This window comes from Microcaecilia unicolor, chromosome 4, assembly GCF_901765095.1.
Source record: "Microcaecilia unicolor chromosome 4, aMicUni1.1, whole genome shotgun sequence".
Taxonomy (NCBI): Eukaryota; Metazoa; Chordata; class Amphibia; order Gymnophiona; family Siphonopidae; genus Microcaecilia; species Microcaecilia unicolor.
In genome coordinates this window covers 64371355-64387958 of record NC_044034.1, presented here as the reverse complement: position 1 = coordinate 64387958, position 16604 = coordinate 64371355, and the positions used below count along the sequence as shown (strand labels likewise).

General features: G+C 46.1%; 1 protein-coding gene across 5 annotated transcripts in view; it reads left to right on the top strand.

Moving 5' to 3' along the window:
* IFT88 (intraflagellar transport 88) overlaps nucleotides 1-16604 on the top strand; it is a 269351-nt gene that overhangs the window by 169419 nt on the left and 83328 nt on the right. For all 5 annotated transcript variants that reach the window (XM_030200295.1, XM_030200293.1, XM_030200296.1 and 2 more), the window contains one exon: nucleotides 10898-10950. In XM_030200295.1, coding sequence (XP_030056155.1) covers nucleotides 10898-10950 — 53 coding nt within the window. The remainder of the gene's footprint in view (nucleotides 1-10897; nucleotides 10951-16604) is intronic.

The window sequence follows — 16604 nt, the reverse complement described above, 5'->3', positions numbered from 1 at the left end:
CACCACCACCACCACCACCACCCCCCTCCCACACCCACCCCCCTCCCACCAACCCTCACCCTACAGCATGTCCCATCATTTTCCCCTTCCCTTCCCCCGTCCCCTCCTACCCCTCCCACGCCCTTCCTTTGCAGCTGGTGCTGCACGGGAAGTCTCTTCACCCTCTTCGGAGCTGCTGCTCCCAGTGTCCTCCTCCCTATCCCCACGGCAGCCTGCGGCTTCGGCTGCACCGTGGAAATCGGGCCACCTTCTTGGTTCTAGTGGTCTGGCCACAGGACCCAGAATGGGAGCAGATTTGGTGGGTGCTGCAGGAGTGGGTGCGGAGGCTGAGGATCGCAATGCCCACCTCTTAGCTGGTGGTTGCTGGTGGTCAGTGGAGGAGGATGTTGATGGCAGGGGCTGCTCCAGCAGCACGGGGGCTGGAGTAGGCGCGGTGCCCTGAGGGCGCAGGTGTTGGATGCTCTGCTCCAGCCGTCTCAGTTGCTGGAGCACCTCCTGGTGGCCTTCACGTTGCGCCTGGAGGAGTTCCTGGTGTGCTCGCTGCTGTGCCTCCAGTGCTTGGCGCTGCAGCTCCAGTTTCTGCTGCCGGTACTCCTCCAAGCGCACGTTGTGGCGGAGTAGTTCCGTAGCCAGCCGCAGGAGTTGCCTCCTTTGGCCGGATGGCCTCTGGCGGGGAGCTGGGCCCTCCTCCTCCTCAACAAAGTCCTCCGGTGCTGGAGGTGCGGCCTCTGCTGGTGCAGGTGGTGGTGGTGGTGGTGGTGGCGGCAGAGGCTGGACAGCTGGTGCAGGTGGTGGTGGTGGTGGCAGAGGCTGGACAGCTGGTGCAGGTGGTGGTGGTGGTGGTGGCAGAGGCTGGACAGCTGGTGCAGGTGGTGGTGGTGGTGGTGGTGGCAGAGGCTGGACAGCTGGTGGTGGCAGAGGCTGGACAGCTGGTGCAGGCGGTGGTGGACGCCGAGGATGCACAGCTGGTGCAGGTGGTGGAGGCTGGACGGCTGGTGCTGCAGGCTGTGGAGGTTGAGGCTGGACTGGTGGTGTAGGGCGTTGGCCTTGCAGGCCACTAGGGCCAGCCTCCTCTGAGTCATCACCTGTATAGCACAAGAGTGAGGAATAGTGTTGGTGCAAATAACCCACTTTTGTCTTTCAGCATTCATATACATTGGTATGTCCCCCAACCTGATGACCCAGCAAAGAGATGGTGAGGAGGAATGGAATTGACACGGGTACGAAAGAGAGAGCCCCGCAGGCAGCTGGGTAGAGGTGATGGATGAGCAGCCAAGAGAAGGACACCACTCACAACTTTGTGCTCAAGCTGTTAGTTGTATAATTGTTAAATTGAACAACATTGCAGCATGTGTTGTGTTACTACTGACTTGCTAAACTGCATAGAACTGCTTTATGACCCCCATTACAGGCTCCTTCAGTTGAATGCATGTGGCCCACACTCAGTAGAGCACAGAGGTCACAGGAGGAACTAGGCACAGTTTGGTAATGGGAAAATAGGAGGGAGTAGTAGGGAAGGACGGCCCCCAAAGTTCTGCCACAGAAGTAACCTACACACACCCATAGGAGCCAACTGGAAAGTAGTATTGGGGGTGCTAAGCCCAGTGACCAACACTCCTCCCTGCACAGCTACATGATCTTTCCTCAATATTGGGGGTGCTCACACACACACACACAGCACCCACCCTGTCTGCTTGCTCCTATAACACACATGACCACTACCACTACTCAAATAGAGCTTACAATTAATTCAATAAATATGGGCACACAGGACAAGTAAGAGGAAACCCAATGACAACAGTAGGGATAGGGAGTAAGGGTAGAGAGCTAGTGAGTAGGGGTTACCAGGTCACAACAGCATCATAAAGGTGGCCTGTTAATATACATAAAGACAGCCAGAGATACTCCCCCCCCCCTCCTCCTGCCCCCCACTCCTCACCTCCCTCCCCCTGACCCCAACTTCTATAACACAAGTGTACTGCAGCACAACAGATACCCCAACTGCATAATGAAACACCTACCTGAGTCCTCAGCCTGGCCCGAGGTGTCCAGGGAGCCAATCCCGTGGATGACCTCCTGGGGTAGGAGGGAGTACACCATCAGCTCCATGGGTGTAAGGTTGGCAGTGTCATTGCCTGGGGGATTGGCCCCCGCCTTCCTCCGAACATCCCTCCTCAGCTTCCGCCACTTCCTCTTGCAGTCCTCCACGTCTCTCCCAGCATGGAAGACAGCATTCAGGCTGTCCCGTACTGCCTCCCATTCGCGCTGCTTTAATGTTGCTGCCAGCCTCTGCCCTGTAGGAGCAAACAGACTCCGGTGCCGCTGTACTATTTCTTGCACCAGGAGCTCCACCTCTGCTTCGACAAAATTACCCTTCCGGGTCGGCGGCATGCGTGGTGGCATTGTACCAATGGGGTTTTCGAAAATACGGAGTGGGCGTTTATATAGACGCCAAGAACGCCCATTGAGACGGGGGCATAGGCGATTCTGATATGGGCGTTTCTTTTTCAATTATACACATAATTGCTAAGCGTGCCCAGTTCAGATAGCGATTAGGAACACATGGTTTCGATTATGAGTAGATAAGTATGGGCGTCTCCACCTGCCTTCCCTTTCTTCATTGCCATTTTACCTGCCATTTCCTGCACTTAGACCTTGCCCGTTGTTCGTAATAATCATTTACAGGGTTTTACCCTCACTTATATGAAGGTATGTGTTTAGCAATGTATGCTTGGGTACACCTGTGTATTTAGGGGGGGGGGGAATTATTGTTGGCCCTCAGCCACCACGCCTTCCGTTTCCTGTCTTCCACATCCCCTGATGCTCCCTTCCTTTCTCCCATTCTCTCTGCCTGGTTGTAGCAGGCAGTGTGTGGGGGCCAAGAATTTAGTACAGTCGGCCCAAATCAAGCACCCCTCGGTAAGGGTCATTTCAATCAGGGAGATGTGCAGCTAATGTTCCAGAAGATAAAAGGCGCACTACACAGTCTTGAAACAGACGTTCATGGTAAGCTCTCATTTGTCTGCCACCTCTTCTCTTTGTGCTCATAGTCAAGGAGTGTGCATTCACTGTATGTATGTAGTCTGGAGTCAGATGTTAGGTAGCTCTCTTTTCACCAGGTTCCTGTGCACTGTACTGTGGGGTTGGCAGGTCCTCAGTGGTGTGGGCCAGCTGTTGGAGGTGCTGTATTGGTTCCCGGTAGCTTCCATCTTCCTTGTTTATGTGGTGTACCCCAGTCTCCATTTATGAAGTGGCCACCCATTCTCAAGGTCCATAGGCGGGGGAGGGGAGAATGATTAATGCAATGGATGTGTATAGCACAGTATGGAACACCTTCCTAAATTGCTCCATAGGTAGTAGGGTAGGGAACATGCACATTACATTGTTTTTAATCGGTAGCCTGGACAAAAAATGATCGAGGTGGCTACAGGTAGTGCCACTGAGGCCTATGACGTGGTGAGGGAGAGGGGTGTGTGTACAGGTACCAACCCAAAGTAACTGGTGGTGGCTAAAACCTGGTGGCTGCTGTGGCCTAGTGGTTAGAGCACCAGCCTTATAATCATAAGGTTGCTGGTTCAAATCCCACCTAAGGCAAGTCACTTCAGGGACAAAGTTTGACACAAACCCAGAATACTTGAATGTAACACACCTTGATCGACTACTGGAGAAAGTGTGATCACACCTGCAAATAATGAGCACCATTTTTATTTGTGCCCTTCCCTAACACAAGTATTACATTACAACTGTGATGAAGTAACCATCCATCTATTGGGTTTCCCATTGTTTCCCTTTTGCTCCTCAGCATTATATACCATAGCTGATGTATTCAATGTGAAAATATGAGCCAGCTGTTTGTAGGTCCTTCTTGGCCCCCCCCCCCCCCCCCACCAATGTGGCTTGTGGGTAAGGATATGTGTCCATCAGACAGCAAACACTGTGTATGTGGTACCTGGAGTTATGTGGAAGTGTGTACCTGGCAGATCACACGTGGTACACTATTAATCTCTTATTGATGGCACTCTGTATTGTGGGTCAGTATGGTGGAGGGGAGGGAGGAAGGGAGAGAGAGATGCTGGCTGGCCATTTTTATTAATGGACACAAATATCCATCCAGCCTCCCCGGCCCAACCCCCCTGCACATATGGCCATGCAGGTTGGAATGAACAGGTGGCGTTCTGTATGGCCAACATTCTCAGACATACATCACCTTCTCATTCACACAGCACATTTAATGCTATGCATATTGCTGCCTCCTTCCTCTCAACTCAACAGCACCATTTGGTGATATGTAATGCACAAGGGAGACAAACACACACACACACCCTGATAGTTATATTGTAACAGAAACATTTATTTCCCCCCCACCCCTACAAAATAAGCCCCAACAATGCCCTCCTCCCCCCCACAACTCCCCACACACCCCAACAATTCCCTCCCCCACCCCCCACAGAACCCCCAACATTTCCCTCCCCCCACACACACAATCCCAACAATTCCCTCCCCCACCCCCCACAGAACCCCCAACATTTCCCTCCCCCCACAGAACCCCCAACATTTCCCTCCCCCCACACACACAATCCCAACAATTCCCTCCCCCACCCCCACAGAACCCCCAACATTTTCCTCCCCCCACACACACAACCCCAACATTTCCCTCCCCCCACACACACAACCCCAACAATTCCCTCCCCCACCCACTCCCCACACCCCCAACAGGCCCCCCCTATTTAAATTAAGGGCGGCCACGCCCTCTTAGCAAGGCCCTCTGTAGCAGGGCAATGAGCAGCCCTAGCAGTACCCTTAGTGGGCCCTGGAGCTGCTCATTGCCCTGTCGTAGGGCTCTCACCTCCTGCAGCAGCTGGTGCTGGCCAACTATAAGCTGCTGCTGGCCATCTACCAGCTGCTGCAGGAGGCGCACCACAGTGGCAGGGCCAAAGGCTGGAGGTGGGCCAGGGGACACGGAAGATGGCCCAGGGGATGGAGGTGGGCCAGGGGACACGGAAGCTGGCCCAGGGAGGTGGGCCAGGCGATGGCGCTGCCTGAGGGGAGGGAGAGGCCTCATGCGGAGCTGCAGGTGGGGAGGGGTCCTCATGATTGTCCTCATCTATGATGAGGAATCCCTCCTCCGAGTCCTCCTCCTCCTCCTGGTGGGCTGCCTCCTGGCCTGGCTGCTGCTCCTCCTCCTCATCCAGCTGCTCCTGCTCCTCCTGCTCCTCCTCCTCCTCCTGCTCCTCCTGGAGGTGGTGGCCCTCCTCATCCTGGCGCTCAGCTTCCTGCTGGTGGAGCCCTGTGTATGTAAAAGGAGTGTGATTGAGATCAGTGCATACACCATGGCTTGCATAGTGCAGTAGCTGGGTGGCGTGAGGCAGGGGATGGGGCAGGGTGTGGTAAGGCGTAGCCTATGCCCATGGGGAATGAGCTGCATCAGATGACATGAAACAGAACCCTGGACCCTCCTCTGACACACACCACGCAGGACATGTTGCCATACCAAATTCATTGCTGACCAGCATGTTTGCATTGTGAGATGCAACGAGGGGTTGATGGGCAGTTGTTGTAGGAGTTATTGGGGGGGGGGGGGGCAGTGGGAAGGGTGTTGAGCACAATTCTTTTATGTGATTTAGGCCATAACATGCAGTACAAGTAGGGCCTCAGGCAACTGTACCAGGACACAGTAATCAGCCACCACAATAAGGGGAATAGTAAAGTGTGGCATATCATCTCATTCATCTCGGGGGGATGGTCGGACGTTGCAGGCACGCTCATGGGAGAACCCCTGCAACCTGCATCCTTGATCTGGGACAGATATGGTATTACTAGGTGCCTATTAGGCACATGGGAAGTGATATTGTACAACACATTTGCTTTATTCATGATATGTATGTAGTAATCTGTATAGGTGTCCTGTTTTTGAATACTTACGGCGAGCCCTGAGGTGCCTTCGCACCACCCGGATGAGGTCGGGCCTCTCCCGCCTCACCCGCCGGAACCGCCTCCTCAGGGACTCCAGGTCCCGGTGGACTCCAAAGCGTCTGTAAGATATAAGTTTGTAGAGCAGGGGTCAGGGGTGTTGGTCCTTTTTGTCCTCTGCACACATTCATTTGCTATTCACATACCAGAGAGAGAGGGTCTACAGTGTTGGGGGGGGGGGGCACCTCCATTGGTAGTGAATCATAGGAGCCACCTTTTTACCATTTTGGGGGGGTGGAACCCCCAGTGGAGATGACCCCTCCCTCCATACATATTTGATATTGGGGGTGGGGTGGTGAAGCACCCACAGCAGCCACCGAGTTGGTTCCTATGCAGATGATGCCAGAGAGGTGGGCATGAGGCCAGACAGTACCGTTTGTATACATTATAATGTATGCTTGTTAAACTACTTTATATGTGTTATCATGACCATGTTATAAAGTATGGTATAGGTTTCATTGGTCTCATGCTTCCACTATTCGGAGGCGTTGTAACCCACTGGCTGCAAAGAGGGGTTGGAAAATGTGGCCTTCACATAACTAACGAAATTGTCACATAACACTAATAGCATTTGTCACATACCTAACCTAACGAAATACATTCTTGTAGGGATGTGGGAATGGTGGTCGTTTCAATAACATACAAATTATTAGTGATTGTGCATGTTCCTATATTACTCATGATCCTTGCATGGACACTCCAGTTACTGCTGGTAACATTGATGACGGAGCTGTTATATGTGTAGGTACAGGAGGGGAGGGGGGTTGGGCCATAACCTTACCTTTCCAACCTTTCCCGGATGCGGGACCAGGCTCGCATGGCCTGCAGCCTGGGGGGCAGGTGATGATGCTGGATAAACAGCCTGTGCCGGTGCCTTACGCACAGCCGCACCAGCAGCAGGCTCTCCTCCTCTCCGAAGTTGGGTTCTCTTCGTTGTGCCATTTTTCCACGTGTTGGAAAAGAAGTGCCTTATATAGACGACCTTGCGTGAGGGACGTCGTTTCATGCACAGCTCCATATATGGATGACCATTCCATATATGGCCCCTATCAGCACGTGGACGCCCTCGTAAGCATAGACGTCTTTGACGTGCACATGCCTGCAGGAGTGTGAAACGTGCCTTATATAGATGAGTATGACGCACCCCACCCGACCCTTTTCCCATATACACAATATGCATTTACTGCATGTTCAGTAGGTGTACAGTGCATGCAGATCCGGACATTCAGATGGGCACATATGATGAAAGTATGGGTGGAGCAGCATGATATGTCTGTAGTTGACACACATATGCGTTCCTCATATATTTCCGTACCTGGATGGCCTGAACAACATGTACTGTACTTGCGATACACCTATGTACATTATTTTACACACCACGTGATTTGGTCGTTTGCACCTGCAATAATCGACCATCTTAGGGCGCCCAATTTAGTCACGCTTATGCGCTTGTCATTTGATTGTTTTCTTACAGGGATAATCGATTATCGAAAAACGCCCACACTATTTTTCCATTATACAGGTCTATTTTTGGACGTTTTCGTAAGAACGTCCTAATTCGTACTTGGGCGATCTTTCCATTATGCCCCTCCTGGTCAGTTTAAAAATCTGACCCAAGAGAGGGGGTGGAAGGGGGCTTCCATTTTAGTTTTGTTGCTGTTTAACAATTCTCATGCTCTTCGATATAAGGCTTGATTAGGCCTGCTGGAATCTGATTTAAAAATTGTATTGTGGTTCTATATGCGTGCTGGCCTGGTTTTTTGTTCTGATGTATTATCACACATTTGTCACTTTAATAACATTAAGAGGTATAAAACATTCTGCCTTTCTAATTTAGGGCCCTGTTTACTAAGCTGTACTAAGGTATGTTAGCGTTTTTAGCGCGTGCTATGCATTAGCGCACTCTAACCGTGTAGATGCCCATAATATTCCTATGGGCATCTACATGGTTACTGTGCGCTGATTTTTAGCACATGTTAAAAACGCTAGTGCACCCTAGTAAACAGGGTCCTTAGAGTTATTGCACCTGGAAATTATGGGCAAATAATTCTCCCTTAACGGGGTTGAAAGAATTGACCAGGAGCTGCTTTATTCAGGGGTTTTTTTGTTTTTTTTTTAGTTATTTCTTTTTGCGTTTGTATCAGTTCTTGTTTTAACCTATTATACACCACTCTGATTGACCTTTGAACAATGCTTTGTTTAAAGTTGGAGTTTCTTTCCCTGATCTGTGCAACAACGCATAAAAGAACTAGAGGTCTGTGACTGGGGAAAAGTAACAATGTTAGTGACTTAGCAAGAGGAAAGTGAGCTGCTCTAGCAATTCCCACGTGGCAAATGAGAGGAAGCCCATAGGAATTCAATGGACTTCTCATTTGCCACACCGAGAATCTGTAGCATGGCTTTGTGAAAAAGGCCTGAATGTCTTCAAGTGGCCCACTGAAAGCCCAGACCAGAATCAAATAAAAGATCTGTGGCATGGCTTGAAGACTGCAGTCTGTAAGTGATCCCCAGCCAATTTGAAAGAGCTTGAGCTATTTTGCCAAATGAATGAGAAAAACAGCATCATATCACTGTGCAAAGTTGGTAGATACTTATCCTAATTGATTCATAGCTCTTATTGCTGCAGAAGGGGCTTCTGCCAAATACTGAATCAAGGAGTGTGAAGATTTAAGCATTAAAGAATTTGGTTTCTTAGTTACTTTTTGAATATTTCTGTAATGTTCGCTAAAGCAATGTCAGGCCTATTAAGCTTGGAGGATGGCTTGATCAAACGTGACAATCCCTCAAGGAATATTCAAAAATGTTGACATTTTCTTGTAGCCTTTTCCCAATCTATAATTTTGAACAACTTTAACTGAGAAAAAAATCTGATTAATGTGAGGCACAGACAGAGAAGTTAAATGAGAGTAAAAATATGACACTTATTGAAGTCTGGTGAGCAAATACTGACCAAGAAAGGGATTTAGGTATCGTCACTGATGATACGTTGAAACCTTCTGCTCAGTGTGTTATGCGGCGGCTAAGAAAGCAAATAGAATGTTAGGTATTATTAGGAAAGGAATGGAAAATAAAAATGAGGACATTATAATGCCTTTGTATCGCTCCATGGTGCGACCACACTTCGAATATTGTGTTCAGTTCTGGTCGCCGCATCTCAAAAAAGATAAAGTGGAATTAGAGAAGGTGCAGAGAAGGGCGACGAAAATGATAAAGGGATGGGATGACTTCCCTATGAGGAAAGGCTAAAGTGGCTAGGGCTCTTCATCTTGGAGAAAAGATGGCTGAGGGGAGATATGATAGAGGTCTATAAAATAATGAATGTTGAATAGGTAGACGTGAAGCGTCTGTTTACACTTTCTAAAAATACTAGGACTAGGGGGCATGCGATGAAGCTACAAAGTAGTAAATTTAAAACGAATCAGAGAAAATGTTTCTTCACTCAACGTGTAATTAAACTCTGGAATTCGTTGCCAGAGAATGTGATAAAGGCGGTTAGCTTAGTAGAGTTTATAAAAGGTTTGGACGGCTTCTTAAAGGAAAAGTCCATAGACTAGTTTTAAATGGACGGGAAAAGTCCACTATTTCTGGGATAAGCAGTAAAAAATATTTTGTACTTTTTTGGGATCTTGCCAGGTATTTGTGACCTGGATTGGCCACTGTTGGAAACAGGATGCTGGGCTTGATGGACCTTTGGTATTTCCCAGTATGGCAATACTTACATACTTATGTACTTATTTTCACACTGTTGTCATTTTGCTGTATTGAATTTGATGGATATTTAAGAGAGATGCTTATCAGATATTCATGCTATAAATATTCTGTATTTTTGTAGCCTGTTATTTAGTGGGAGAAAAATATGATTTCCTTTTAGATAGGCTAAGTGTCAGTGGCCAGTCTGTTGAACTTTCATCTCTCTCACCTGTTCAGATTCATTGAGTCAGCAGTGACCTGGTAGTCCATGTAAAGTGAGTTGGTGTTTTTAGTCTATTTCCCAGCTGACTGTGTCCATTAGTGTTGCTAGTTCCATCAGAACATCCCATGACTGAGTCTTTTTTGGAGGTGAGGCACCTTCATATAAAGCAATCTTATTAAACAACCAGTGCACATACCCAAGAAATACAAATTAAATATTACAAACTAAATTCCCTACATTCCCTACCATATAGTAACCTCTCTTCAGTATCGGATAAGGGCTTGTACTCTTGTAGCCCCCTCTGAATTATAAGACTCCATTCCCCCTCCCAAAAGAGATGAAAGTGAAGAGAGAAATCTACACCCTACAAAAAATATCCCCAACCCATTCCTCCTTTCCCATATACCAAATGAAACCACCTTTCCTATCCAAACCCAGTGTTCATCCTGTAAGTGCTTAGACGATTCCCCCAATACATTTATGATTTGGCTTTGACCCCTAGGTGAAAGTGATTGTATATAACAATCCCAAACATTCAAGAACTTTCTGTGGTGTTTATGAGGGCTCTTCACTCCTTGAAGTTCCAGCAAACAAGAGATTATGGAGCCTATTCCTCCATTCTCAATATGAGGGCGGGTTTGCCTAGATCCAGTTCCTAAGTATACATTTCAAAGTGACCACTTTAGATTTATGCATCGATAGTTCTTTGTCCCTTATCTTCTATGCATCATTTTTAATACGCACCAAAATCACCAGAAGAAATGAAAAATTAAAAATAAACCTTTAAGTATAATTACATACTTTTAAAAATCTTTGGAAAGCATATAGATGGAAAAAAATTTCTCCTGTCCCTAATTTAAAAAATACCAAAACCGTGAAAAAAAACATCTCTATTATACTAATAAGGTAAAAAGTCCAGAGGGCTAGTTTTAATTTATAAAAATCTATACATTAAAATCTTTATAGAAATCTATGAAAATGACTTCTGGTCTCTGTGATTGTCATGCTTTTCAGACCTACACAAGTGAAATGGCAGCTGATGGTGGCAAGTTGCTATAGAAGAAGTGGTAAGTGACCTTTTCTTGTATGCATTCATTTTGTTTTTAATAGCAATTGTAATAATTGCATCCATTCGTGTACCAACTGATATTTCTTATACAGTAAAAACTTCTGTTTTGATAGTAGACCTAGATTAGTGAAGAGCCTGTATTGTCTGATTAACTCTGAAGGAAAACCAGACCCAGCTACTGCTTAACAGTTACAACCAGAACTGTATAAACCTGTTGGTTTCAGGATATCCACAATGAACGAGTGAAATACATTTGGAGGCTCATATGTAAATTTATGCAAAGTTATCTCATGTATATTATTTGTGGATATCCTGAAAAACTGTGGGAAATGACCTAATCAGAGGAATGTCTTGTACTGAAGAGAACTGTAGTCTCTGTCCATTGTTCAAAGGATTAAATAGCGCAGTACCTGGGTCCCCAAGAGGATGGGAACAGAGAAAATCCAGCAAATTATGAGTTCAACCTCTCCCACACATAACACCTTTTTTCCTTCGGCAAAGGGCTGTGTGACTTATGATTTATGTTTCTGGTTGAGGAGGGGAATGAGGGTAAAGAACGTCTCATATTCATGAATGCAATGATGATCTGCGATTTTCTATTCCTATACCATACTAGTACATCATGATTTTTTTTTTTTAATAACTATTATGGGTGCTGTCATTGCATTGTTTCTGCTCCCATATGGTTTTCATCAAAGTGAGAATGGTTACTAGTGTGCTTAAATTTTTATAGACTGCTCATTACATCTTTACTGTGGGGCAACCTTTTTCAGAGTTTGGCTGTTTAGCTGTCAGATATGTTATTTTTACAGACTTTTTCATTATCATAGAGTTTTGGAGGCAGGGTGAGTTGGGATATCGGGAGGGAGGATTCGCACACTATCCTTTGACGGATAGTGTGCGATGAGGGTGGTTGATGGGAAACAGGTAGTTTGGAGTAAGGGGAATCGGGTATCCTTTAATAAGGGGTGGGTTCTTGCAGGGAAATTTATTTTTTGGTTCTGTGTGTTACTTTGGTGTTTTTTATTTTATTTATTTTTTATTGGATTTTGTTTTCTGTCTATGAGAAGTGTGCGGTTGGGGATACAGGAATCAAATTCCTTTTTATATTTTGTTGGGTTTGAGGGCTGCTGGCTGGGACAGTTTTCTGTGACCTCAAAGATCACATTGGATTTCTAAATTTCTCAAATTTACTGTTCAATGTGATGTTGGTTAAATTGGTTTCCTGGAATGTTAATGGGTTGTCCTCTCCCATTAAGGGAAAAAAGTTTTTTTTACAGACACTGAATCCTCAGAAAGCAGGCTTGGTGGTTCTGCAGGAGACATACTTCTTGACAGTAAAACACTTGAAGTTCCAGTGGTGGTGGGTTGGACAACTGGTAGAGATGCCGGCTTTGAGCAGTAAAGCTGGGCTCTTGATCCTTTTTTGAAAAGGTTTGGATGCTGTGATACACCAGACTTGGAAGGACTGTAATGGTAGATTTCTTTTTGTTAAAGTCTGTATTAATAAACGACTTGTTACTACTCTGTAATGTATATGGCCCTAATGCTTATGATCATAACCTGGTGAAGACCATAGTTAAAAAAAAAGTTTGGGTTACCTGATATGCCTGTCATCCTGGGGGGGAGGGGGGTTCAATATGGTGCAAGATCCGGCTTTGGACAGATCTAAAGGCTCCTCGTGGGACACTGGGACTCCCACTAAGGGTATACCTTTGCTATATTCCAATCTAGAACTGGATGTTTGGAGGACCCTACACCCTCTGGACTGAGACTATACGCATTTGTCCAGAGGTCATGGGTCACAATCTAGAATTGATTATTGGCTTATTTCCACAGGGCTTTTTTTCTTCGGTACTTGATGCAGTGATAGGATCATACACTATGACCATGCCTTGGTGTGGTCTCTGGAGGTAAATCATATAATTGGAAATTATCTCCCATCTTTTCTGGGACTCAGAATTCCAAGAATACATACTGAACAAATGGGCAGATTATCAGCTTAATGCTGGTCACATGCATACACCGGTACTGCAAAAGGCAAGGGATTGGGAGATTTTAAGATTAGAGAAACAGCTGGATAAAACAAGGGTTCAGTATGGTGTTCACCCTACCCCACAACAAAGAAATTCACTGTTATCACTTCAGGCCTCTCTCAATTCAATTCTTCATGAGAGAGCAGTGAAATCTTTGCGGTATTGTAAATTTCAGTTGCATCGTCATAGTAGTAAATCCAGGAAACTTCTGGAGGGTCTCAAATTATTTCCCAGGTAGATAGGGGAGATGGAGTATTGGTCAGAACCGATCAAGAAACTGCAGCAGTCTTCCAACAATACTATCAACATCTTTACACTCAGCCACTAGTGGAGGATTTGAATAGTTTGGGTGTGCCTCAGCTTGCCGAGGGCTCTAAAGATAGACATAATGCCCCTATTACTGAGGCGGAGGTAGCTTTGGCCATTCAGTAAAGTACTTTATACAAGGCGCCAGGACAGATTCCGGGCGGAATTTTACAAAATCTTCTGTCCCTCGATCGTTCCTACTCTACAATCTTTATTTACACAGTTTGTGAAAGATGGCCTACCGCGCTCGCTACAATCAGCGCAGATCATCTTACTCTTGAAACCAGGTAAAGACCCAGTATAGCCCTTTTCTTATAGACCTATTTCTCTTTTAAATGTTGGAAACTAAATTTTTTGCAAAAGTTTTAGCCAGTCGTCTGGCACAAGTGATTCCGTCTCTGATAGCTAAGCTTCAAGTGGTGTTTGTTCGAGGCCATACTGTAACTCAAAATTTGTGTAAAATTCTTATCTCGCTGGAGCAACTGGAAAGAACACGTACACCTCTGTTAGTCAGTTTTGATGCAGAGTAAGCCTTTGATCGTGTAGCCTGGGTTTTTTTTATTTGACACATTGTGTAGGTATGGCATTGGGGGCTTCTCCTGGACGCCGTTCGGGTGCTCTGTGCATCCCCTCAAGCACTGATCCGGGTCAATGATGTCTCTTCCCCGCCTTTTGAGATTTATACAGGTACGTGTCAAGGTTCTCCTTTGTCCCCCTTATTGTTTGTCATATCCTTAGATCCTTTGATTAGAGAGATTATAATTAATCCGGACATCAAAGGTATCCAGATAGGCTCACAGGAATTTAAGCTTTCTGCGATTGCAGATGATCTGTTGGCACACATGGTGGAGCCCCAGGTGTCTTTATGGACACTGATGGAGAGCTTTGTGGAATATGGCGATTTTTCGGGTTTTAAATTGAATTTCAGAAACTCTTTAACATTGCCAGCTGTGAATTCTGTACGAGAGGCATGGGAGGGCCCTTTTCTTTTGCACTGGGAGTCCATTTCTTTTCGTTATCTGGGTATCCAGTTGCCTTATAAGACTTTCCTGCTTTATGAGGTTAATTTGACGGGTTTATTGGATCATGCTAGAACTTGTTTGGCTAAGTGCTCACATCTCCCTTTGTCAGTCCTTGGTCGAATTCATCTTTTCAATATGGTCCTTTTTCCTAAATGGCTTTATGTTCTGCAGTTATTACCTCTTAGATTGTTGAAGAGCGATTTAAATTCATTGTGGAGGCTTCTCTCTTTTTTTGTTGAGCAGGCAGAAAGCCAAAAATGTCCTTTAAACGTTTGCTTGGATCTTGAAAATATGGGAGTATAGGCCTCCCCAGTTTACAAATATACAATCAAGCTTGTTTACTTCAGCACCTTGAAGAGCAGAACTATACCCCCAGAGTCTGAGACAGCGTTTTATTCTCTATCCTATATTAACTCGCTTTTGTACTGTCCAGCAGGTCTTCTCCCACCCTGTTACCGTCAGTGTGATACTCCTCCCCCTGAGTTAGGTTTGGCACTATCTGGTATCGCTTTTTTGGGGGGGGGGGGTGCCCAGAGATTTCAGATCAGCTACCTATTCAGGTTAACCTACAAATTTCCCCAGGAAGAGATTTTGTTAGTTTTCATCATTGGGTTTCTCAGTGTGTTTTTCTTCTGCAACATGTTTTGGGAGAGGGGAGGTAAGATGCTTTCTTGACAATCTTTAATGGTCAGGGGAGTTGTTGAACCCCGGGACTTTTTGGCCTATCGACAATTATAGCATTATATCCACTCGCTTGACTCGGATGCATTAGTCCTTTCTTTGGGTCTTTGTTTACAGAAGTTTTTTGATAAGTTTAGAGATGGAGGCTTAACGACCTCTTCCCTTCATAGAGAACTGCAGTCAATCTCCCCAGCCCAGGCTCATGAAGACTTAATTTTCAAATGGAGTCAGGACATAGAATTGCCAGCCACTTTCTTTGACCTTCATAAGTTAAACGTATCCCTGAGATCTCAGTGAGTACTGAATTGTGGGAATGTCCATTTCATACCTTACATAGGGCTTATTTTACACAGGAACAGGTATTTAAGATAGGTGGTGTAGAGACCCCAGTTTGTCGAACATGTCAGGGCCGTAACTACTTCTTTCATGCTTTTGGGGGGGGGGTGCCCAAAGATAAAGCTGTTTTGAAGGGCCATTTTGTGTTATCTCGAGCGACTTGTGGACTTAGCTTTGCCATTCTCACCAGCAGGATTACTCTTAGATAAATATGAAGCCTTTCGAGCTCCTATTTGTTTCCAAGCCCTTTTCCTTCATAAAGCAAGAGCATTGGGCAAGCAAATTATCTTGGGGGTATGAATCGGTGATACGGTCCCATCTTTTTGTTCATGTAGAAATCGCATGCATGCTTTGATGCTGGAACAAAGGCAAGCCAAGTGTTCTCCTAAACGACGAAAATTACTACTACTACTATTTAGCATTTCTATAGCGCTACAAAGCATACGCAGCGCTGCACAAACATAGCAGAAAGACAGTCCCTGCTCAAAGAGCTTACAATCTAATAGACAAAAAATAAATAAAGTAAGCAAATCAAATCAATTAATGTGAACGGGAAGGAAGAGAGGAGGGTAGGTGGAGGCGAGTGGTTACAAGTGGTTACGAGTCAAAAGCAATGTTAAAGAGGTGGGCTTTCAGTCTAGATTTAAAGGTGGCCAAGGATGGGGCAAGACGTAGGAGCTCAGGAAGTTTATTCCAGGCGTAGGGTGCAGCGAGACAAAAGGTGCGAAGTCTGGAGTTGGCAGTAGTGGAGAAGGGAACAGATAAGAAGGATTTATCCATGGAGCGGAGTGCACGGGCAGGGGTGTAGGGATGGACGAGTGTGGAGAGATACTGGGGAGCAGCAGAGTGAGTACATTTATAGGTTAGTAGAAGAAGTTTGAACAGGATGCGAAAACGGATAGGGAGCCAGTGAAGGGTCTTGAGGAGAGGGGTAGTATGAGTAAAGCGACCCTGGCGGAAGATGAGACGGGCAGCAGAGTTTTGAACCGACTGGAGAGGGGAGAGGTGACTAAGTGGGAGGCCAGCAAGAAGCAGATTGCAGTAGTCTAAACGAGAGGTGACAAGGGTGTGGATGAGGGTTTTGGTAGAGTGCTCGGAAAGAAAGGGGTGGATTTTACGGATGTTGTAAAGAAAGAAACGACAGGTCTTGGCAATCTGCTGGATATGAGCAGAGAAGGAGAGAGAAGAGTCAAAGATGACCCCAAGGTTTCGAGCTGAGGAGACAGGGAGAATGAGAGAGCCTTCAACAGAAATAGAAAACAGGGGGAGTG